General features: G+C 41.1%; 1 protein-coding gene across 1 annotated transcript in view; it reads left to right on the forward strand.

Moving 5' to 3' along the window:
• Positions 1-2: 2 nt before the first annotated feature.
• PPIL2 (peptidylprolyl isomerase like 2) overlaps positions 3-19,043 on the forward strand; it is a gene marked incomplete at its 5' end in the record, with an annotated part of 74,295 nt that continues 55,254 nt past the window's right edge. Inside the window, 6 exons of the mRNA XM_009639877.2 lie at positions 3-48; positions 538-583; positions 2,065-2,127; positions 2,289-2,340; positions 16,263-16,314; positions 18,553-18,644. Coding sequence (XP_009638172.1) covers positions 3-48; positions 538-583; positions 2,065-2,127; positions 2,289-2,340; positions 16,263-16,314; positions 18,553-18,644 — 351 coding nt within the window. The remainder of the gene's footprint in view (positions 49-537; positions 584-2,064; positions 2,128-2,288; positions 2,341-16,262; positions 16,315-18,552; positions 18,645-19,043) is intronic.

Here is a 19,043-nt window from a genome sequence, read left to right on the forward strand (position 1 = left end):
ACATCACGTGTGCGGAATACACGCAGTTCTACGGGGGCAAGAAAGCAGGTAAGGGGGTGTGCAGCCATGGCGGGGTGGCTGTGGGAGTGCTGCCCCCTTCCCCCCCCATCCCCAGCTGCCCTCCGAGCCCCCGGGCGGGCGGCTGGGGGCCGAAAACGCAGTGGAACTGATCAGAAAACGCAGAAATTCGAGGTTTAAGGCCCAGAGGAGCTGGCCCTGCCTTCCACAAGTTCCGTGCCCGCTGGTAGGGCAGAGCTGGTTACAGCGTTCATCATCGAATTCAAACTCGGTGCGGTCAGTCTGCCAAAGCTCTGTTCTGATTTTTTTCTGATCCTGGCATTTCAGCTCAGGAGCGTGCCTGTGCTCTGCAGAAGTCCCATTTTAGTTTTGCAAGGCTCTGCATATTTATCCTCGTCCTCAGTAAATTGCCACCATGCACATAGCAAAATGTAACTTTCAAATGTTTCTTTGTTACCTAGAATTCTGTATTTACTAAACCTCTGCTGTGTTGTTTTTGTTTTTTTTTTTTTTAAACAGACCTTCCACGAATAAACTTTAGACGTTTATCATTTGATCACTGCAGGTAAGACAATGAATTTGCATTATCATTACTAAATCACTGTCCTGGTTTCGGCTGGGATAGAGTTAATTTTCTTCCTAGTAGCTGGTATAGGGCTGTGTTTTGGATTTAGGATGAGAATGGTGTTGATTGATAACACACTGGTGTTTTGGTTGTTGCTAAGTAGTGCTTACACTAAGTCAAGGTCCTTTCAGCTTCTCATGCCCTGCCAGCGAGAAGCTGGGAGGGGGCACAGCCAGGACAGCTGACCCAAACTGGCCCTTTCAAGGGGTATTCCATACCATATGACATCATGCCCAGTACATAAAGTTGGGGAGTTGGCTGCTGGATGGGGACTGCTGCTCAGGGACTGGCTGGGCATCGGTCAGTGGGTAGTGAGCAGCTGCATTGTGCATCACTTGTTTTGTATATTCTTTTATCGTTATTATTAGTACTGTTTTCCCTTCCTTTCCTGTCCTATTAAACTGTTTTTATCTCAACCCACAAATTTTACTTTATTTTCCTGATTCGCTCCCTCATCCCACTGGGGATGGGGGGAGTAAGTGAACGGCTGTGTGGTGTTTAGCTGCCTGGCGGGTTAAACCACAAAAACGATGCATCCCTTTATCAGGCTGTTGATATTGAACTATTACTAAAGCCATGTTCTTCCGAGGTACTTACTTTCATTGACTTGTGCCTGCTAAAATCATAACACAGCAAGAAAAAATTCAATAAGAACTGAAACAATGTCTGTACTTCCCATGATTAGTGTACGTAGAGATTGGAGCTGATGGCTAAAAGAACACACAAGTGATAAAATAATTCAGAACAATAATTGTGTACGTTCCAGTCTTTCAGATTTGTGTTATCAGGGTTCAAATCTACTTTTGCCTGATGAGAGTATGCTTGGTCAATCACTCATCTTTCTGAGGCAGTGATTAGGTAGATGGAAGTAATATTTATGCTGGTTTTTTGTGTTTAGAGTTTACGGCTTGAAGTGCTGGAATGAAAGAGGGGAGTTACTAAACGTGGTTAGAAAATCCCATGTAAATGGAATAGGTCAAGTTGTTACCATCCACATCTGCAAAGTACTGCTGCTTGGCTAAAACCTGGCTGGGTTATGGATGCATCCCTAGCGGGGGATGCTGAATGTGATTGCCAGTTACTCCCTAGCCTGTTTCAGCGTGAAGACAGTGAGTGTTTCTGCTTGAACCATCTGCTGTGCTTGTGGGGCCCAGTATGGCAATGGAAGCAGGTTGGGGAGTATTACAGCATCCGTGGCTCTATGGCTGTGAGTGGTGGCGGCTGAACTGTACCAGTTCCTTTCATGGATTTTGTTGTTAACCTAATTTATGTAGAATCAGATAGTAAGTATTGGCAGCCACTCAGTATTTTCATTGGTACAGGCCTTGCTTTAGTGTACAAGTGAATCAGCAAAATGTTGCTTCTGTCATCATGATTTCCAGCTGATTTTGCTAAAAAGAATGTGTACTCTTTTTTTCTAGTTTGTCTCTGCAGCCATTTGAATACCCAGTTTGCACACCAGATGGGACAGTCTTTGACATACTGTAAGTTACTATCTGTACTTGGCTTTATTTTTGTGTTGCTGCAGTGCTTATAGCTACGTAATCATCATTAGTTCTTAGCAAGTTGGCAAAAATAATCATGCCCATCAGTAGAGGTTTCTGATGGTGCTTGTTGCTTATTACTTTATCCCTTCTCTTTTCAGGAGCATTGTTCCTTGGATAAAGAAATATGGAACTAATCCAATCACAGGAGAAGTAAGTAATGATGGGTGCATTCATATGATGTCTTTGCTTTCCTTATGCTTAGTTTCCTATTTAATGTGTGGGAGAAACAAAAATGCTTTCATGAAAGCCGAGAAAGTTGAATGGGAGTGCTGTTTTGAAGTATGATACTTTGTGAGATCAAGCTTGCTGAACTTAATGTAGAGATTTACTAGGGATGTCTTTTTTAGCTTAAAAAAAAAAAAAGCAGGGGGGGCTTCTGGATTTGAGACCTGATATCCCTTCATGGTCATCCTGCTAATGATCTTTGTAGTAGAAAATAATCAGCCTCGGACTGTGTGAGCGTGAGAGAGAGAGCTTTTTTGGTTTGGGTTGGTTTTTTTTTTTTGCATTGGATTTTAAATAGTATGGCAGAGGGACTGTGCAGTTCATTTGTATAAACTCCTAAGGTATCTTGCCTTTCTTACAGGTGTGGCATAATTAAAATCTGTACAGATAGAAATATGAGCTCTTGTTACTGCTAGTGATGCCCAGAAAGCCTGAGAGGTCATGGACGGAAAAGACTCTGTACTGCTGCCTCATATAAGCAGAATTCTAGTCTGTACAGGGTGAGGGGCTGGCAAGCTCACCTCTCCATCTGTGATTAAACTTGCAGTAATGTTTCCTAACCAAAAGGATATTTGGCTTTATGCAGATTAAAGAGATTAGTAGATGATATTATGAATGGCAAGCTTAAGCTGCAAAATCTTTTGAGTTATCTTGGCAGTATATTTCAGAAAGCTTCTGACCTGCCTCTCTTGTGATAGTTCACTGTGAGACTGGGATTTCACACTATGATCAGCACTTTAGCGGTTTTTCTCCCTGCTTTTTCTGCATACATGACAATTAGGAAGGGATTACTTTCTGTAGTAGTGTGAAGTTGTAAAGCACCAGATAAACATGAAGTATGGGAAATATTTCCTTGTTGGAATTTTTTTTTTTCTGATGTGTTAAAAAGAGAGTGCATTGTTTACGGGGGCATAGAGGAAAATTTTAAACAGAAATTGTTGCTTGAGCTACTGAAACTTAGTTTTCCTTCTGTAAAGTGCAGTTACTTTCCTGAGCATTAGGTGGCAGCCACTGCACAGGATTGTTGTTTGGTTTGCAGAAGGCTTTGTGGTATGACATTACCTTTGAAACATCTTGTGTTTGATTAAAGATTTTCCCAGCAGACAGATACGAGGAGAAGCTAAATACAGATGCAGCAGTCCAAACTCTGAACATGAACAGGCTGTCTGAGACTCAATGTCTTCAGTTATAGCAAACTGCAGGTGTGTTGTGCGATGAAGAGATGAGTGAAGGTCTTTCTTCACACGAGGAGGCCGATGTATTGTTGAGAAGGAATGGAACTACAGCTATTTCATTTGTTTTCACCAGTCCCTCACCACCTTGCTGCTCTGTGCGTTGGTTGGGAGTTTTGGGGTGTTGCCAGATTGATTTTTTTTTTTTTTTTTTTTTTTTTTTTTTTTTCACTCAGAGCAGCTCCATCAGACCTGTTCTCATTTCAGGCTGTGAATCGCCATGTGGTTTAAAATTACTTTGTGTAAATGCTAAGCAAGAAGTGCAATGTGTCTAGTGGTCTTGTGTGATCTAGAGAAAGAGAGATTGTGCAGAATATACTTGGTGACCCATAAATGCTCAAATGAAGACAGACTTTGAGATCTGTTGGTTTACCCAGATTTGCGCTTCTGTAGTTGATCTGCAGTGCACCTCCAGCTCTCCTCAACATGCATCCCCTTTTCCTCTGTATCACTGTTTGGGGAGCCCTTTCTTCTTCCCAGTTCTGCAGTGGTGGACTTGTGCCATTACAGCTCTGTCCTCCACAGGGTGAAGGCATTCCAGACCTCTTGGAAGAAAAAGGAGATGCTTGCTCTGGAGAACAGCACACAGCCCTGCTGAATCCAGCCCTGTGGAGCTATAAGTTGAAGAGTGAGGCTAAAGGAGGTGTCATAATTTAGTCTTTGTTTTGCAGAGGGCCAGCTTTGGTTTTCAGAAGGGGAAGATGGCGTTGGACAGGAAGGGTATGGGCATGCTGGGACAAGGCAGGGTAGGTGGTAGAGGAAGTCAGTGAGTTGAGCTTGGACATCTCAAGACTGTAAAGCCGCCTATTTAATCTGTCATTGTGTGCGCACCTTCTGTTACTTGTACAGCTTGCTCATTGTGGAAACCAGAAAATATTTTCTGTAATGAATTGGTGACTTACAGAAACTTAAGACTGCAGGTTTGTTTAAAAATCAATTGAGCCAGATTAGCTGCAATGCCATGTTTTGTATGGTGACTTACAAAGTTACTTTGCACAGACTGATGATTTATCATTGGTGATGAGGCTCTGGAGAATTTTTCCATTTTTTTTTTGTCCTGAAGTTAAAAATTATAATGAAATCCTTTGTGATTCCTACTTCTGTTGTTATAGTTTGCTACAGGTGCAACATTTTAGAGAAGTCAATAGGCCACTTGGAAATGATGTCGTTAACGGTGCACTCTTGATACCCACTAATTCTGTCTAGCTGTCTTATTTCTGAAGTGGACTCCTCAGTGGAGAATTGGAGGCCTTGCAAACATTAATATATTTATCTTTGCGGTGCTCCCAGGGGGTACGACTGTGCTAATCTTTCATTAATTGGATGTTTGTGAACTGATCTACAAGTGACTTCTCTGATTCTTCCAAGTCCTAAACTATTGGACCAGCCTTCCTTTTTAAAGAAATTTTGCAATGCCAAGATCGCAGCTATTCTTTGATATGTTTAAAATATTTTAATTTTTTTTGATTTCCTTCCCTATACTTCCTCATGGTTTACGGTTTATTTTTTCTTGCTTTTCCAAACATTCTCCTGAGGTGCAGTATGGACACCAATATACATTTAGGAGAGAAACAGATCACTATTGACTTTGTCTAGAGTTTCCCGTGAGCTATTCCAGAAAGTAACTAGATTTTTTTTTTTCTCCCGTTTTAATAATGCATTGGGGTAAAAAATACTTCTGTTTCTACACTAATATTTTTGGAAGAAATAACACATCTCTTGCAGCTGAACTACTGCCTGTCAGATGGCATTGGCTCACTTACTTTTTTTGTCAGCTTTGTCAGGACACTGCCCTAGCTTATGTTTACACTAAAATTGCATAAAATAAAGAGGAAAGTCATAGTTAGCTCATTCTTTTTTTACTGAGAACAGCACTTTGGCTTCTGGGGCTTGCAGATAGTTGCAAGCTTGCCAGGACATTTCATGTAGCGGCGATATGACAGCAGTGACCAGCATGCCCACACAAGTCAGCCAGCTGGGCTCGGGAGTACCTGTTTCCGAGAAGTGAGATTGGTTAGAGCGTGTCTGGTTTGTTGGAATCTCAAACATGAACAGATGATAGATCAGCGTGCCTTTTGACAGGAAATTCAAGGAAATTGTTCTTTGTTGCACGGATATGTTATCTCTGGGCTGAGCTATTTTCCTCCTTTGCATTGAAATGTTTCTGATATAAATAGCTATTTTTCCACTCTGGTTCAGTGACATTCTAACTGCATGTGGGCAGGCCAGATTATTGTGGTTGTAATGCAGCCCCATTCAAGGCTCTGTAACCTTGGGCAAATACCTCTCTTCCCCTGTATCAGAAGTAGCCAAGGTCTTTGTCCCTTGTTCCCCCTTTTCTGTAGGAATTTTGTTATTTTGGACAGTTGAAAGTCAGTTAATCTCTGGTGCTTTATTCTAAGGCTTTGTTCCAAAGTCAATTTTGTGACTGTTTAAAGTGCATCTGCTTTTAAACTTGTATAGAGAGCTCAGCTATGTGAATTCTTTCTGTGCTGCTCAGAGCAAAGTAAAATCCGTCTGTCTGCTGATCCTGCATAACCCAGACAGGCAATCCTCGTGCTAAGGGCCACGTGCAACTCTGCAGTCGTTGCGTATATATGTCTTGAAGGGCAAACAGGATGCAGTCAAGTTAATTTAGCTGCTTAGCATATGCCTAATAGGTTAAGAGACCTGAAGATGCTGTGTGGTGAATGCATGAGATTTCTCACATTTCTGGTCCGAATGAGGCAGAGCACGATTTGTGTTGTGCCCTGTCTCATGCAAGGTTAGGATCTGGACCTACAGGCCAGAGAGAGCTTTATCTTAAATATCACAAGGTTTTAGTTTCTTACTAGGTTAAATAGGAAATTTTTTATAAATTCTGAGGGGTTTTTTTTAGAGTTGGGAAAGCCTTTTGCTTAGTCTGCCTCTGAAGGTAACCCTAAAAAGGAGTCTGGGGCATAAAAGAAGTAGCAGAAGGCAGAGCCACTGTCATGGAAAATAAGGGCTAACTTTGGAGTTGGAAGCCTGAAAATCTCTGACTTTTCCCAGTAGGACACCTGCCTTCTTAAGAGAGAGAGCTGTACCCAAAATTTTGCTCTGTGTATGAGATAAATATTTGCTATTGTTCTCCTACACTCTTAATCCTGTATTTACTAAATAAAAATTACTTGGGGTGAGATTATGACTAATATGATCAAATAATGGTGCTTGCCTCATGCAGTAAGCCTGTCTGATCCATGCTTTGAAAGCACCCAGAGACGCACATCTTGTACCTGCGATGCCCTGCAGCAGTGACAGAGCCTGTAGCAGACACCTCCTCGCTCCAGCACTGCTCGTGTAGGAATGTAAGCAGTGCCCATTTTTTTTTTTTAATCATTTGTTTGAAACAAGGTTGGTAGTATGATGCTTGCCTGAATAATTACAGGCACTTTCAAAACCAGTAACTTCTTACCCTCAAAAGAAAACAATTGCAACCGGGTCTGTTATTTCAAAATTTTGGAAAGTCATTCTCAAATACATCCTTAAATGTGTTTATTAGCTCATTCCTCTCCTAAATGCTGGTGGCTATTGTTACTTCATTTTATTGTGAAAGCATGGTTTCTTTTCAGTTTGATCAACTAGGTTTCAGCCAGTCTCACAGAAATCAGTTGCTGGTCTCATCGTGAGAGGAGCTTGCTGACCAGGTTAATGGAGAATATATGGAGAAGATTACTTTTTTACTGCTGAATTTATTAATCCCACTTTAAAAATGAACAAACAACCTTACAGCACTTTTTTTTTAACGCACTAAAAAAGCCTTTGGCTGTCTAAATAAGGGAAATCCTGCCTGCAAAGGATGCAGAAATTGGAGCAAAGGTGAAACTTCCTTAAACATAAAAGTGTTTTTACCATCTACATATTTTGAAAGCGCAGATACAGAAATAGAAAGCACTGATAATTGTTTCTTCACCGGAGAAGTGAACATAATGAGAAAGAGGGCTTAGATTTTTTTTTTTTTTTTTCTTCTTTTGCAATATTCTGAATAAAGAAACTGCAGCCTGTCAGGAGTGTGAGAAATAACAAGTACTGTAGGAACAGGTGTTAAAGTACCGGTTAAATTCCAGCTGGAGCTCTGTAGTTCACTACAAATTGGTTCCGCCTCTATCAAATAATCAGCGCAGAGCCCCTGTGTTTCAGGAATGAATTCCTGTAAGTGGGTTGCATGAGCTTCACATGTTGCTGAGTCAGAGGTGTCGAGATCAAGATCACAAACAAAACCCATCCAGCCATGAGTTGAGTGGAATGGGTCGCTGGCCTGAACAGGGGAGAGGACAAGTTCAAGTTTCACGTGACCCGTATTGGTTCAGTCCACAGTGACGATGGCTTTTAACTCCATTTGTATGGTCTGTGTGGTAATTTACTGCGGATTGCTGCTTTAATTGTGTTATTCCAGGTGTGTTTCTAGATAATGAGCAGCAAATAATGGATGTTGTCAGCCAAGGATCTGTGGTTTGAAGGTGACCTCTTTCGTGCCAGCCTAGCAGTAGCTGCCATTGGAATATGTTGTCAGGAAAATGTAATAGCTGTAGATAATGTTCAGTGTGATGCGCTTTCAGAGCACTTGTCTAGACCTTTTTGCAACATGCTGGTAATACTATCTTAGGATTTTGATGGTATTCTAAAGACAACACACTGCAGCAGGAGTCAGATTTTCCTTGTGACTTTTTTTTTTCTCTTGAAAAGTTTTCTTCATTCTTACCGTTTCCAGTGGATTGTGCTTACTCTGAGCATTTTCATTCTTTGTCTAGATATAAACTATTGAGAGGAAAATGCTGTGCAGCCCTCCATAGGCAGGCTATCTCCATATCAGTTTTCCATATCTAGAGTGCTGGAACAGTCTAATTAAAAGGAAAATAATTTGACCAATTGAGATACTTCTCATTACGTAGCAAAATTCAGAAGTGAGACATATCCCCCTTTCATTGTTTGGGGTTTTTTTTTCCTCAACATCAGAGCGCAGCACCAGAAATCCAAGTAGTCTGCTACGTTTTCTCCTTGGGGCTTTGGAAATGAGTGATCATTTAGGTGCATCAGTAACTTCAGGTCTCATTTGGCTGTAGCGTAACTGATGTATAAATGAGAATTTTAATTCTTCTCTAGAGAACGCTTTTCACATATATGTCAGAAGAAGTCGGCACATCTTCAGCTTTGAAATTCAAAGTACATTTCTTTTTTGTCTGATGCAACTCAGTGAAGTCTTCAGATATTGCACAGGTGTAAATGTCAGTTGCCCCTTTTTCTCCCTTTTGTTAAACTTATTTTTTCCTGTACATTTGAGGTGAAGGAGGGAGGGGTTTTTTTCTTGTTTATTTGTAAGAAAAGTTTCAGTAGGGGGTGGGAATGCAGTTTTGTTCTGGGTGAGTAATAGCTTATTACGGAGCAGAGAACAAAGCTTACAGAAATAAAGCCAAGGGAAGCTTTGTTGTTGAAAAATGATTCAGACAAATCCAGCTTAGTTGGTTTTCATGTGTTGCAGAAAGAAGGGTGAAATGGTCAGGAACAGAAAACTGGAAGACGCTCTGAGGTCTTCGGCTCTCTCGCAATCTGCTTTGCAAACTGCGTGCTCTGTCTTGAACCGGTGTTTGCTTTCTTCCTGCTATGACTGCCAAGAGGTTCTTCTGATGGTTTTTTGTCTCATAGATACCTTCTGTAAATTTTGGGTTTGACCAGCTTGGTGTCATTTGGTTTTGTGCCAAACCTGTTCTTCTCTCTGTTAGTGTTTACAGCTGTGTATTTGGTACAGAGGAATTTAGTGCTTTCTTGACATTTTCTTGTCGAGACTTGTATTTTCCTGTCAGATGTTCTTCTTGCCTTTAAGTTCTCTATACCCTAAATGGTCACAGTTGTCCTTCTCCGCATCTGTTTAACTTTTATCATCTTTGAACAGAGTTAATCTTAATTATACACAGTAAATGCTGGGTGAATGCCTGCCACAGTGGTGGGAACATTTTCTAATCTCTTCCTGAAATACTTTGATAATACTGTAATATATTACACATGATAGCGTAAGACAGGAAACAGCTTCAGTGTATGTGTTGAGACACAAAGGGGGCTGTCAGAATATGATAATTTGTTGCATTTTCTCTTGATAGCTTGGGTCATTTGAGAAGCGGGTACTTATTTATAAATAAGCATTAGCCAGGATGAGTAGTGGTTCTTCCTTTTCTCTTGCTGCAGTTGAATGTTGCTGCCTATATTTCTGTGGCCTGTAGCAGCCTTTCAGGCACGGATGGTTACAGCCATCGTCATTAAGCATCTCTCTCCAGGTGCATTTTTGTTTGGGGGCAGCAGACACACGCTGCTGCTCCAATGCCTAGAATCTACTTTGAACAAGATGAACTCTTCAATATGCAGCAACTGAACTGTGTCATCTTACCTCATTTGCTTCAGAAATGATAAGCTTTTAATCAGCAGTCTAAATGAGTTAATATTTGACTAGTGACCATAAATTTTCAAGGTTCCTGGATAGAAACATATGAGGACACGATTCCTGCCTGGAGGAACGACCAGAAAGTCATGTTTCATGACTGGAAATGGTCATAAAACACAGAGGTGGGGGGTGGGGGTGGCGGTGTCAAGGCATAGAAGGTCCTGGTGAGGCTGACAACCTGGAAAACTACTCCTTTTTTGTTGGGTTTTCTGAAACTTTCCCACTTTCCTTTATTATTGACAAATGTGCATAGTTGGTTGTTTCTTTTCCAAAGTTGTATCTGTGTGTTTTACAGTAGCACCCAGCACCACTAAGAGTTAGCCTTGATCTGTCTTGTAAGGAGGATTATTTTTTCAATTCCCTGTATCTTTGGGAAACAGTGAGGGCGAAGAAGATGAGATTTGCCTAGACTTACTGTTCAAGTGCTTTATCAAAAGGAGACATTTAAAAACCCTCCAGTGTCATGAGTCACTGGCCAAGCTGCTGTGCCTCCTTCACACTTTGCTGATGGGGACTGTGCTGGTGATAGGCAGTGTTTTATCCAGCAAGCCAGCTCTGGACACAGGCAGATAAATGTGTCCAGCATTATTCCTAATGCATTATTTCCCTTACAGCAAAAAAGTATTTTACATCTAGGTTTTACAGACCGAACAGATGGTCTCTTTTTTTTTTCCTTTTCCATGTTTTGGTGGAAGTGTGCACATTGGATGGGGTTTTGTGATTGTGACACTTGAAAAACCAGCAGCTGTGAAACGCTCTGGTCTTAAATGAGATGCAGCCTGAGGTTTCCTACAGATCCTTACTTGCCTGTTTTTCACTAAAATTGGAGACTAGCTTTTTGATACTTCTGCAAAGCTTTATTTTCCATCAACCATGTGGTATTTGGCTGTGGGTCTCTGGACTGATAGACTTCTGACTCCATTAAGACTGCGGGTTTAATCTTGCACATGAAACTATACATCTTTTTCTCATGGTAATTTCTGTTAATGTGCTCTTTGATAGACCAACATTATTGCTAGTATCTGTGAGCCATGTGTGTTATCAAGCATATCTTTCTGATTCTCTGGACAAGGCTTTGGTGACCATATGGTGTCAGTTTAATTAAAATTTAAATATGGAAATAAGAGTGGTCTGGAAGTGGGTACTGAGGATCTTTTGTGTCCATTTCCATACCAGTTCAGTAGTAGATGAAAGCTGCAGTTAAACAGCAGCTTCATCCAAGAATTTGAATTGAGGGTGTCTTTCTAGCACTTGGTAGACAGTTGTCCGCATGATAAATATCTAGCATTTTTACTGTTGAACATAGAAACGATACCTTGAATCATGAGACTATTCTGGCCTCTTGGCTCCTGACCCCAAATTTTTCATGAAATATTAAACTACATGAAGATGGCTTATCTTGTTAAAACAGTGCTGCTGTTTCCAATCACACTCCCATAATAGCCTTGATGAGGATTTCCAATGCCTTTTATCATCATTAAATCCATTTGCAAGGTCTAAAATAAGTAATATTATACATGGAGTTATTCCAATACTATTCATTCAATTCATATCCCCATATTTCTTGAAGGTTTTATAGCAGGGAAAATTGAAAGAGGGCTTCTTAAATGTGAAGTTGTATGCAAAAAGTAACAGGTCTCATCTTTAAAGGAACCAAAGAATTTAACGCAAAATTCATTTGCTGTTGTTAAGCTAAATTTGGTACTTGGTAGGCAACACTGTGTTTTAATTATTAGTATTTGGTTTGGCTTTCTCTTCTATCTGAGGTAACTGCGTTGCTTGCTTTGGTGGGATGGGAACCTATCAAATGGCCATCAGCCCTGGATGATTTTGTCCTTTTGTTGTCAACCAGTTCAGACGTGACACATTCATTTTTTTCCCTGCCATAGCTTCTCTGGATTATTGTGCATTCCTGTCGAGTCCATTCAGAAGGGTGTCCGATCCCCAAGTGTTGAACATTTAATGCTAACTCAATTACTGTTGATAGAGTGGAAAAGTCTGTATTTACCAAATACAACTCTTGCCGCACGTCACCAACTCTACCCATGTGTGGGTAGAGAATCAAATGAGCCCATTTTGATTGTTTTTCGGGCTGGTGCGTATCCAACAGGGTCAGAGCCTCATTAACAAGAAGAACATGTAGCCACAGACCAAAGGGATTCAGAGAGTGTAACTAATTGATGCGTGGGGATTGTAGGTCATATCTTCATGAGACACACAGCGATGACAGAGAATGATTTAATTCGAAACAATCGGCATGCTTCATCCGCGAGCTGCCACAGTGCCCCACTAACCTACGTGTCATAATAACCTCTGCTTTGGGTATTAATAAAGGATGCTGCCCTTTGGGATCCCGCAGGAACGAGTGCTGTCAGCTGACAGATGAGAGCGCATGGGGCGGTGGGGCTTCTCGCTGCTGCAAAAAAGTAGGTCATGGCCAAAAGTAGCCTTGGCTGCCTTTGTGGAAGTGTGCCTGCGAGAGAGGAGTCAGCTGAGAAAAAAAGCTTGCACGGCTTTGGGGTTTGTTTTTTTAGCCCTTCCATGCTGTGGAGCAGCTGGCACTACGTGCCATGAAATGTGTCTGCTTTCCAGTATTCTTGCATAAAATATTTTTAGAAATGAATATGCAGCTCATTTCTGCTTAGGGGAAGTGGCACATGTTTGTGGCCTTTCGTTTTCCTTAAGAATTTAGAATTTTAATTAAATTGAGTGTTTTTAATAAACATTATTTTTTCCTTGCTTTCTTCATTGGAGATTGGCTGAAACTGGATGGTAGGTGTGTGTCAGGGAAACTCAGGTTGGAAATCATTTTGAACTTGAGCTGTGTATGCAATATTTCAGCTCTCTTATGCTTTATTAGTAATAAGAAATACATGGAAACAAGTACTTTAACTCATTTTAGGATTCATTCACTCCTGCTGTCTCTTCCCCCTGAAGACTGGCGCCTGTTTGTGTCATAATGGTCATTTCCATGGCAACAAACTGTGTGATGGTGATTGGAAAGCTTTGACTTTTGATGGAGAATAAATAAAAGCAGATTCACCCACATGCAAGATAACCCTGTTTTCATGTGAAATGAAGAACTTGGAGAGGAAAAAAAAAAAATACAGGTTTTCTATATCACATTCTTTCATAGTTTCCTGTGTAATGTGTAGGTCTTTCAAAACTGGACCTGCTGGAAGTCCTGGCGTGCGGGCTGGACTCCCTCCGCTGTGGCTGCTCTGTGTGTGGTTGCCCGATGCTGCAGCCTGGTCTCGGGCGCTGAGCTGCCTTTGTAGGCCATGGCAATCCTTTGTAGCAGGTCATCGCCTGGTTTTGCTGTTCTGGTGCTCCAAAGGTTTCCTTTGACAAAACACTAAATCCCCCTCTTGTCTTTCTGTGCATTAAGACATGTTAATCAACTGCTCAAAATATTCTTGAGGTATTGACCAAACTATATTTCCCCCACATGTTTTCTCATATACAACTCTCAGCCTGTTTCCATCCCTTTTCATAAATACATTGCACGAATGACATCCTTTATCAGTAGCAGGAAGTTCCCTCCTGATACAGCGTGGGACTGGTCGGGTGCGAAGCAGTTGCCAGCGGAGCTGAAGCACAGAGCTGCTCCAGAGAGTGTGAGCTGACATGCCAAGGTCACTTCTTCAACACAAGCTTGATAGGAGGCCAATCTGCAGCAATAAAAGTTTATAACGTTCATACAGCACTTTAGTATAGAGTTCTCATCCTGGACAAAGACTTCAGGCAGTGCATGTATTTCAACTCCTATATGAAAATCGCTATTTTTTTATTTACTGTTCATATACAAGACTGTAAGTGCTGGTCTCAGTGGGGAACAGATGCCAGCACGAGCAGCCAATGCACTATAAGTAACTGGTGCTGAAAACTAACCTTTTTCCATATTATGGAAAGATGTGACCTGAAATACCATACTATTTCCCTGGGTACGGAGTAAGAGTCCGAGGACTTGGCAGCACTTCTTAGAATACATCGTATGTTGACAGATGAAATGGCGTACTGCAGCTTTTGCTACCTTTAAAGTCTGTACAGCAGTTTAGTCTGTCTTTTCCACTAAACTGTTTCTTAGGGAACTGTTGCCATTTTTGTTTAAAGATGATCTGCTCATATGTTTTGGGGATAGCTTAAGTCTGCCAGGAAGGTAATGTAAAGGCCTTCCTTCAAATTATCAGTGTTTCCAGCAGTTGTATTTCTAAAGCAGCTTTTTCTGGAACATAATTTTTGGGCTGTTGTACAACATGTGCACAGATGGATGCTGCTTTGTGTTAATAAGTTGTTTAGGTTGAACAGATCTGTCCAGGATCATATGTTCATTTTGGCAACTCTGCTGTTCCCCTACTACTTCTTTGACAATTTTGCTCTAGTTAGAAGATAAATAAATGAATAAAGCTCTGCGTTTACTTAGTCATTTCAGAACCTGCCCTTGCCTTTGCTGTCTGTCTCTGTACCCCAGCATCGTGCAGATGTTGGGGCTGGATTTTTTTAAGAATCTGCTTAAGGAAAAAGCGGCACTGGTCTTCCGTTGCCTAACTAAATATCACCTAACCTGGCCTCTTCCCTTCCCCATCTTACTCCTACTAGCCCTCGTTGCTCTTCTTGCTAATAAGTTAGAGAGATGGTTACCTTTCTGGCAGCAAATGAGCCTGCCAGTTGGCTGAAAACAATTTGAGAATTGCCTTCCTATAAACAAGTGAGCCCAGCTGTCATAACGTGCACTCTTTGAACCAAGAGTATGAATTTTGATTAGGCAGAAAAAGCCCGCTGACTTACTTTCGCATGATTTTGTTATCGCTCTTTGCCATAATGATTGAACTAGCAGCATCGGCACCATGGCTGGCAGATCTCCACTCGTAGCTGTTTATAAAGAGCTGGTTATAAAAACCTCCCTAATCTGTTTAGGTGCATGTTTTAAGATGAGAACCAATTGTTTCTTTTAAAAGGCCTGTGCTGCGTGTGCTTTTAATGATCAATTTGGCAGTGAAACGGTCTGACAGGTGATACAATCGAAGGGTTGTTTGGGGTTTTTTTGTATCTGAGATCCTGACTCAGACTTGCAACTTACTGGGCTGGACTTTGTCTCCAACTGGGTGCCCCAGTCAAGCCCTAGCCGTCCCGGTGGGCTGTGCTGGTGGGGCAACCCCGGTCACGGTATGCCCGGTCATGGTATGCCCCATCATGCCAGCCATGTGACCAAATTGTATACCGACCCTATTAAATGACTGGCATACGTGGGCCTGCCCAGTCATGTTACTGAAGGCACACTGTTATTTTGGGCATGCTGTGGCTTTCATGTCTTAGGGAAGGCTGTGGGGAGGGAGCAGCCTGATCGTCCAGAAAGGTTTGCCAGCCCGATAGCTCTTCCCACCCCATGGCAGAAGGTCCCTCTGGAGAGAGGGCAGCAGAAAAATGCCATAGACGTTCTTCTGATGAAGTGTGGGAGAGCAGGAGCTAGCTTAGTTTGCATTGTCCTCTCTGGAGTGGGAGAACATTGCCCTCATTTCATCAGCCTCCCGACCTTGGCTGCTATCTCGGTTCCGTCTTCCGTGGAATTGTTACCTGGGGATTAACTGGCCAAAGATCCCCCCCTGGGTCTGCCGTCATGACCCCAAGCGCCTCTCCCGGAGAATTTCTGCCTCTGTTTCTCTTCATGATTGCTAGTTATCATGTGGGCTCCACTACACATTTCCTGAAGTAAAAGAAAAAAGTACAGCTATTTCAGAAAAGGTAGCGAGCTTGATTGATTGCCAAAATGGTTTGCTGGCTTTGTGACTTTCATCAGAGGTCCCTTCTGAATTGTCACTTCTGATCAGCAGCCATGATCTTTGTCTCTTAGCTTTTCATGCAAACTCCCCATTCAATTTGTGCTAAGAAAGAGTCGTGCAACTTCTCGAGCTTGTTCGCTCCGGTTAGCACTGTACTGTGGCAAACTACAGTGCTGTAAATAAGCATATCCCAGTTCTCAGGATCGGTGAGTGAGCCTTGGTTTTGTGGGCTGTGACTTAAATTCCTGGGGTTCTGATGATTCAGATAACTAAATTAATAAATTATGTACTGTTAAAATCCTAACACTGATGTTACAGTTTTCTTTTATTTCCACAGTGAGATTCTGTTGTGATTATTTTTTTTAATGCTTCATTTTTCTTCAGAAACTAGATGCCAAATCACTTATAAAGCTGAATTTTGCTAAAAACAGTGAAGGTAAGTGCAGTAATTTTGTGGTTTGTTTTGGTTTTTTTTTCTTCTTAGAGGGCTCTAATAAATTCTGGTTTGTCTTACTCATGGTAAAGTTCCATAGTTTGTATTTTCTATCATGGTTTTTATTTTTTTAGTAGAATAACTGCTTCTTGTGCATGACATGTTTACCTTTGAAGTTCCATTTCTATTTTTCTTTATGCTGGGGAGCTGTAAATTGTTCAGCAATTTCACTTCACTATAGCTACTACTGCAGTAAGGTACTATTTACTTCAGGGAAAATTTTCAGAAAAAGCTACATTTCTGTAATATGTTACCTGTTTTCCAACTTGCCTACGGCATTATTTGCTATTCACTTGGTTTTGAGCAACTTTTTGTCTGTAAAGTGAATTAGACTTAAATGAACATGTGGGGTTTTATGAATAGCGGTACACAAGAAAGCAGCGTAGTTTTATTTCTGCAGGGTTAAAGATATAAAATCTGCCATCTGAGAGAGGATGCTAGGAATAAAAGAGAACAGTGGAGATGAATTCATCTTTTACAAGGCAGATAATGATTTCTTTGAAAAGAGAGTGGCAAAGATTAGGTGGGAATAAAATTCTGGAGTGTCTGTCTCCTTATCTTACCAGTAGTCCATAGACTACAAGGTCTTTTCTCTAGGTGATGGATTTCTTCTGCGTTTTGTGTTCCATCTGTCTCAAGAGCAGAGTGTTAAAAAATGATCAATAGTTACCGTGGCCAAGTTTTTTGAAAGATATTGCAATATTGCGCTTTCTTTAAAGAAGCCCAGTTCATAATGCTGGGGTGGAATGGTGGCAGCCATGCAGTCTCAGAAGCCTTTTCCTTAAAATGGTACCTGCTGTGTCATTAATAGATCAAGGGAAGATGCAACAAAAGAGGAAGAATAAAATGTTGCATTTCTGTCCATCAGCAAACTTTTCTTTAAATCTTGACGTGTAGAATGGTTGCTGTGTGCATAGGATCTTCTCTGTTCACACCTCTGCAATAAAAAAGGTCTTCAGATATTGCAGTTTCTTCCATTTAATGATTCCTCCTTAGCTGAGTACCTTCTACCCAGATCAACAAGTGTGTGCCCTCAGCAGCTCTGCTTTTGCTAGAACTGAAAACATGGATGATTCACTCTTTTTCACGTAGCTGGAGTAAGGCCTCACATTTTACCAGCGTGTTTCTGCATCCATCAAGTTGGGCCACACCCTGATGCCACTTCCAAAAATCCCTTTCTAAACTTCCTCTTGAATTTCAGACCTGTGTGGGAGTGGCTTTCCTTCAGCTCTGGTGGCATTAACAGAAACAGTCCTCAGCTTTTACTTGCATCTGCGTGCTGGAGGTCAGCGTGCCTCCTCTGGCTGATCAGTTAATCGGTAAATACTCCGTAGGTGCTTGCCTCTCCTATCTGTGCAGGTGCTGTGAGCAGTCTCTGTTCCAGTCTCCCTGCTGGTTTTGATTTTCAGTTGGTAATTAGGAAAAAAAGAACCAAATAGGCGCAACCTGTTTCAAAAATCGCACCCAAGCCCCCAGGTCTACCAAACTGATCAAGTATTAATAACCTTCTTCTAATTGCTTTCTGCTGAGATCATCCAGACATTTTTCTTTTTCCCTGTACATTGCCTTCCAACAGTTTGCTTGTTGTTGACATGCTTAATATTTATGCTGACCCTCCTGGGAAAATTCACAGCTTGATTAGAACAGAAGCTGGGTTCCTTACTGAATAATGTGTTCAGATTTAATGGCATTCCGCTTGCCACATTTGAATACAGAATGCTCTCCTCTCCTAAAAGCGTTAACGGCTGCTGTGAACTTTTTTGCTGGATGTAAACTAAACTTTTATTCCTGAGAACACTGAAAATAGAGCACTTGGGCACGTTACAAGGTACAGGCTCATGCTCTCAACAGAGCTGTGATTACAACAGTAACAATTATATTGTGGTACTTCATAGATATTAAGCAAGTTGGACAGAGTTGTGCGTTGGGGGATTGAGGGCAGTGGATTTCAAAACTGGATTTTCGTTCCTTGCTTTATAATTCTCTGAAGTATTACTTTTTCTGTTTGGCACTGAAGAATCAAAGCATAGTTAAGCCACCATTAAATGCACACTATATTTACACTTTATGTAAAAGAATAATGTAAATATCCTTCAAAGGGGTAACAGAAATTAGATATTTCAAAACAGTTGCAGTGACTTCATGCCAAATTTAAGATATTTTTTTTTTCCCCTTCATCAGGTAAATACCACTGTCCAGTGCTGTTTACTGTATTCACCAATAACTCCCATATTGTGGCTATCAAGACAACTGGAAATGTGTTTGCCTATGAGGTAGGTTCTCTGTTGCATTTCATTATTAATATTTTATTTTTGATGCATTTCATTAAAGATCACAAAATGCTTTAGAAAGATAGGTAAATTTTATTCTTGTTCTACAGCCAGGGAAATTAAATGTACAAGGAGATGAATTGACTTCACAAATTGTTGTCCAACTTTTGCCTTCAGTGTATGAACGATCCTAGAATATGATTTAAAAGGTATTTTTAGAACCTTTTCCTGAGTTAATCTGCATGCACTGAGTTTTGTAGACCAAAATGAGTAGCTTTTATATGCTCCTCGGTTGAATTAATAGACAAATCTTCTGTTGTCATCTTTCTGATACAGAGTCATCACCAAAACACAAATTGCCTCATTTCTATTCATATCAATGAATAAAAAAAGGTGTTTTAT

The sequence above is a fragment of the Egretta garzetta genome, unplaced genomic scaffold (genome assembly GCF_000687185.1).
Source record: "Egretta garzetta isolate BGI_Z169 unplaced genomic scaffold, ASM68718v1 scaffold25, whole genome shotgun sequence".
Lineage (NCBI taxonomy): Eukaryota > Metazoa > Chordata > Aves > Pelecaniformes > Ardeidae > Egretta > Egretta garzetta.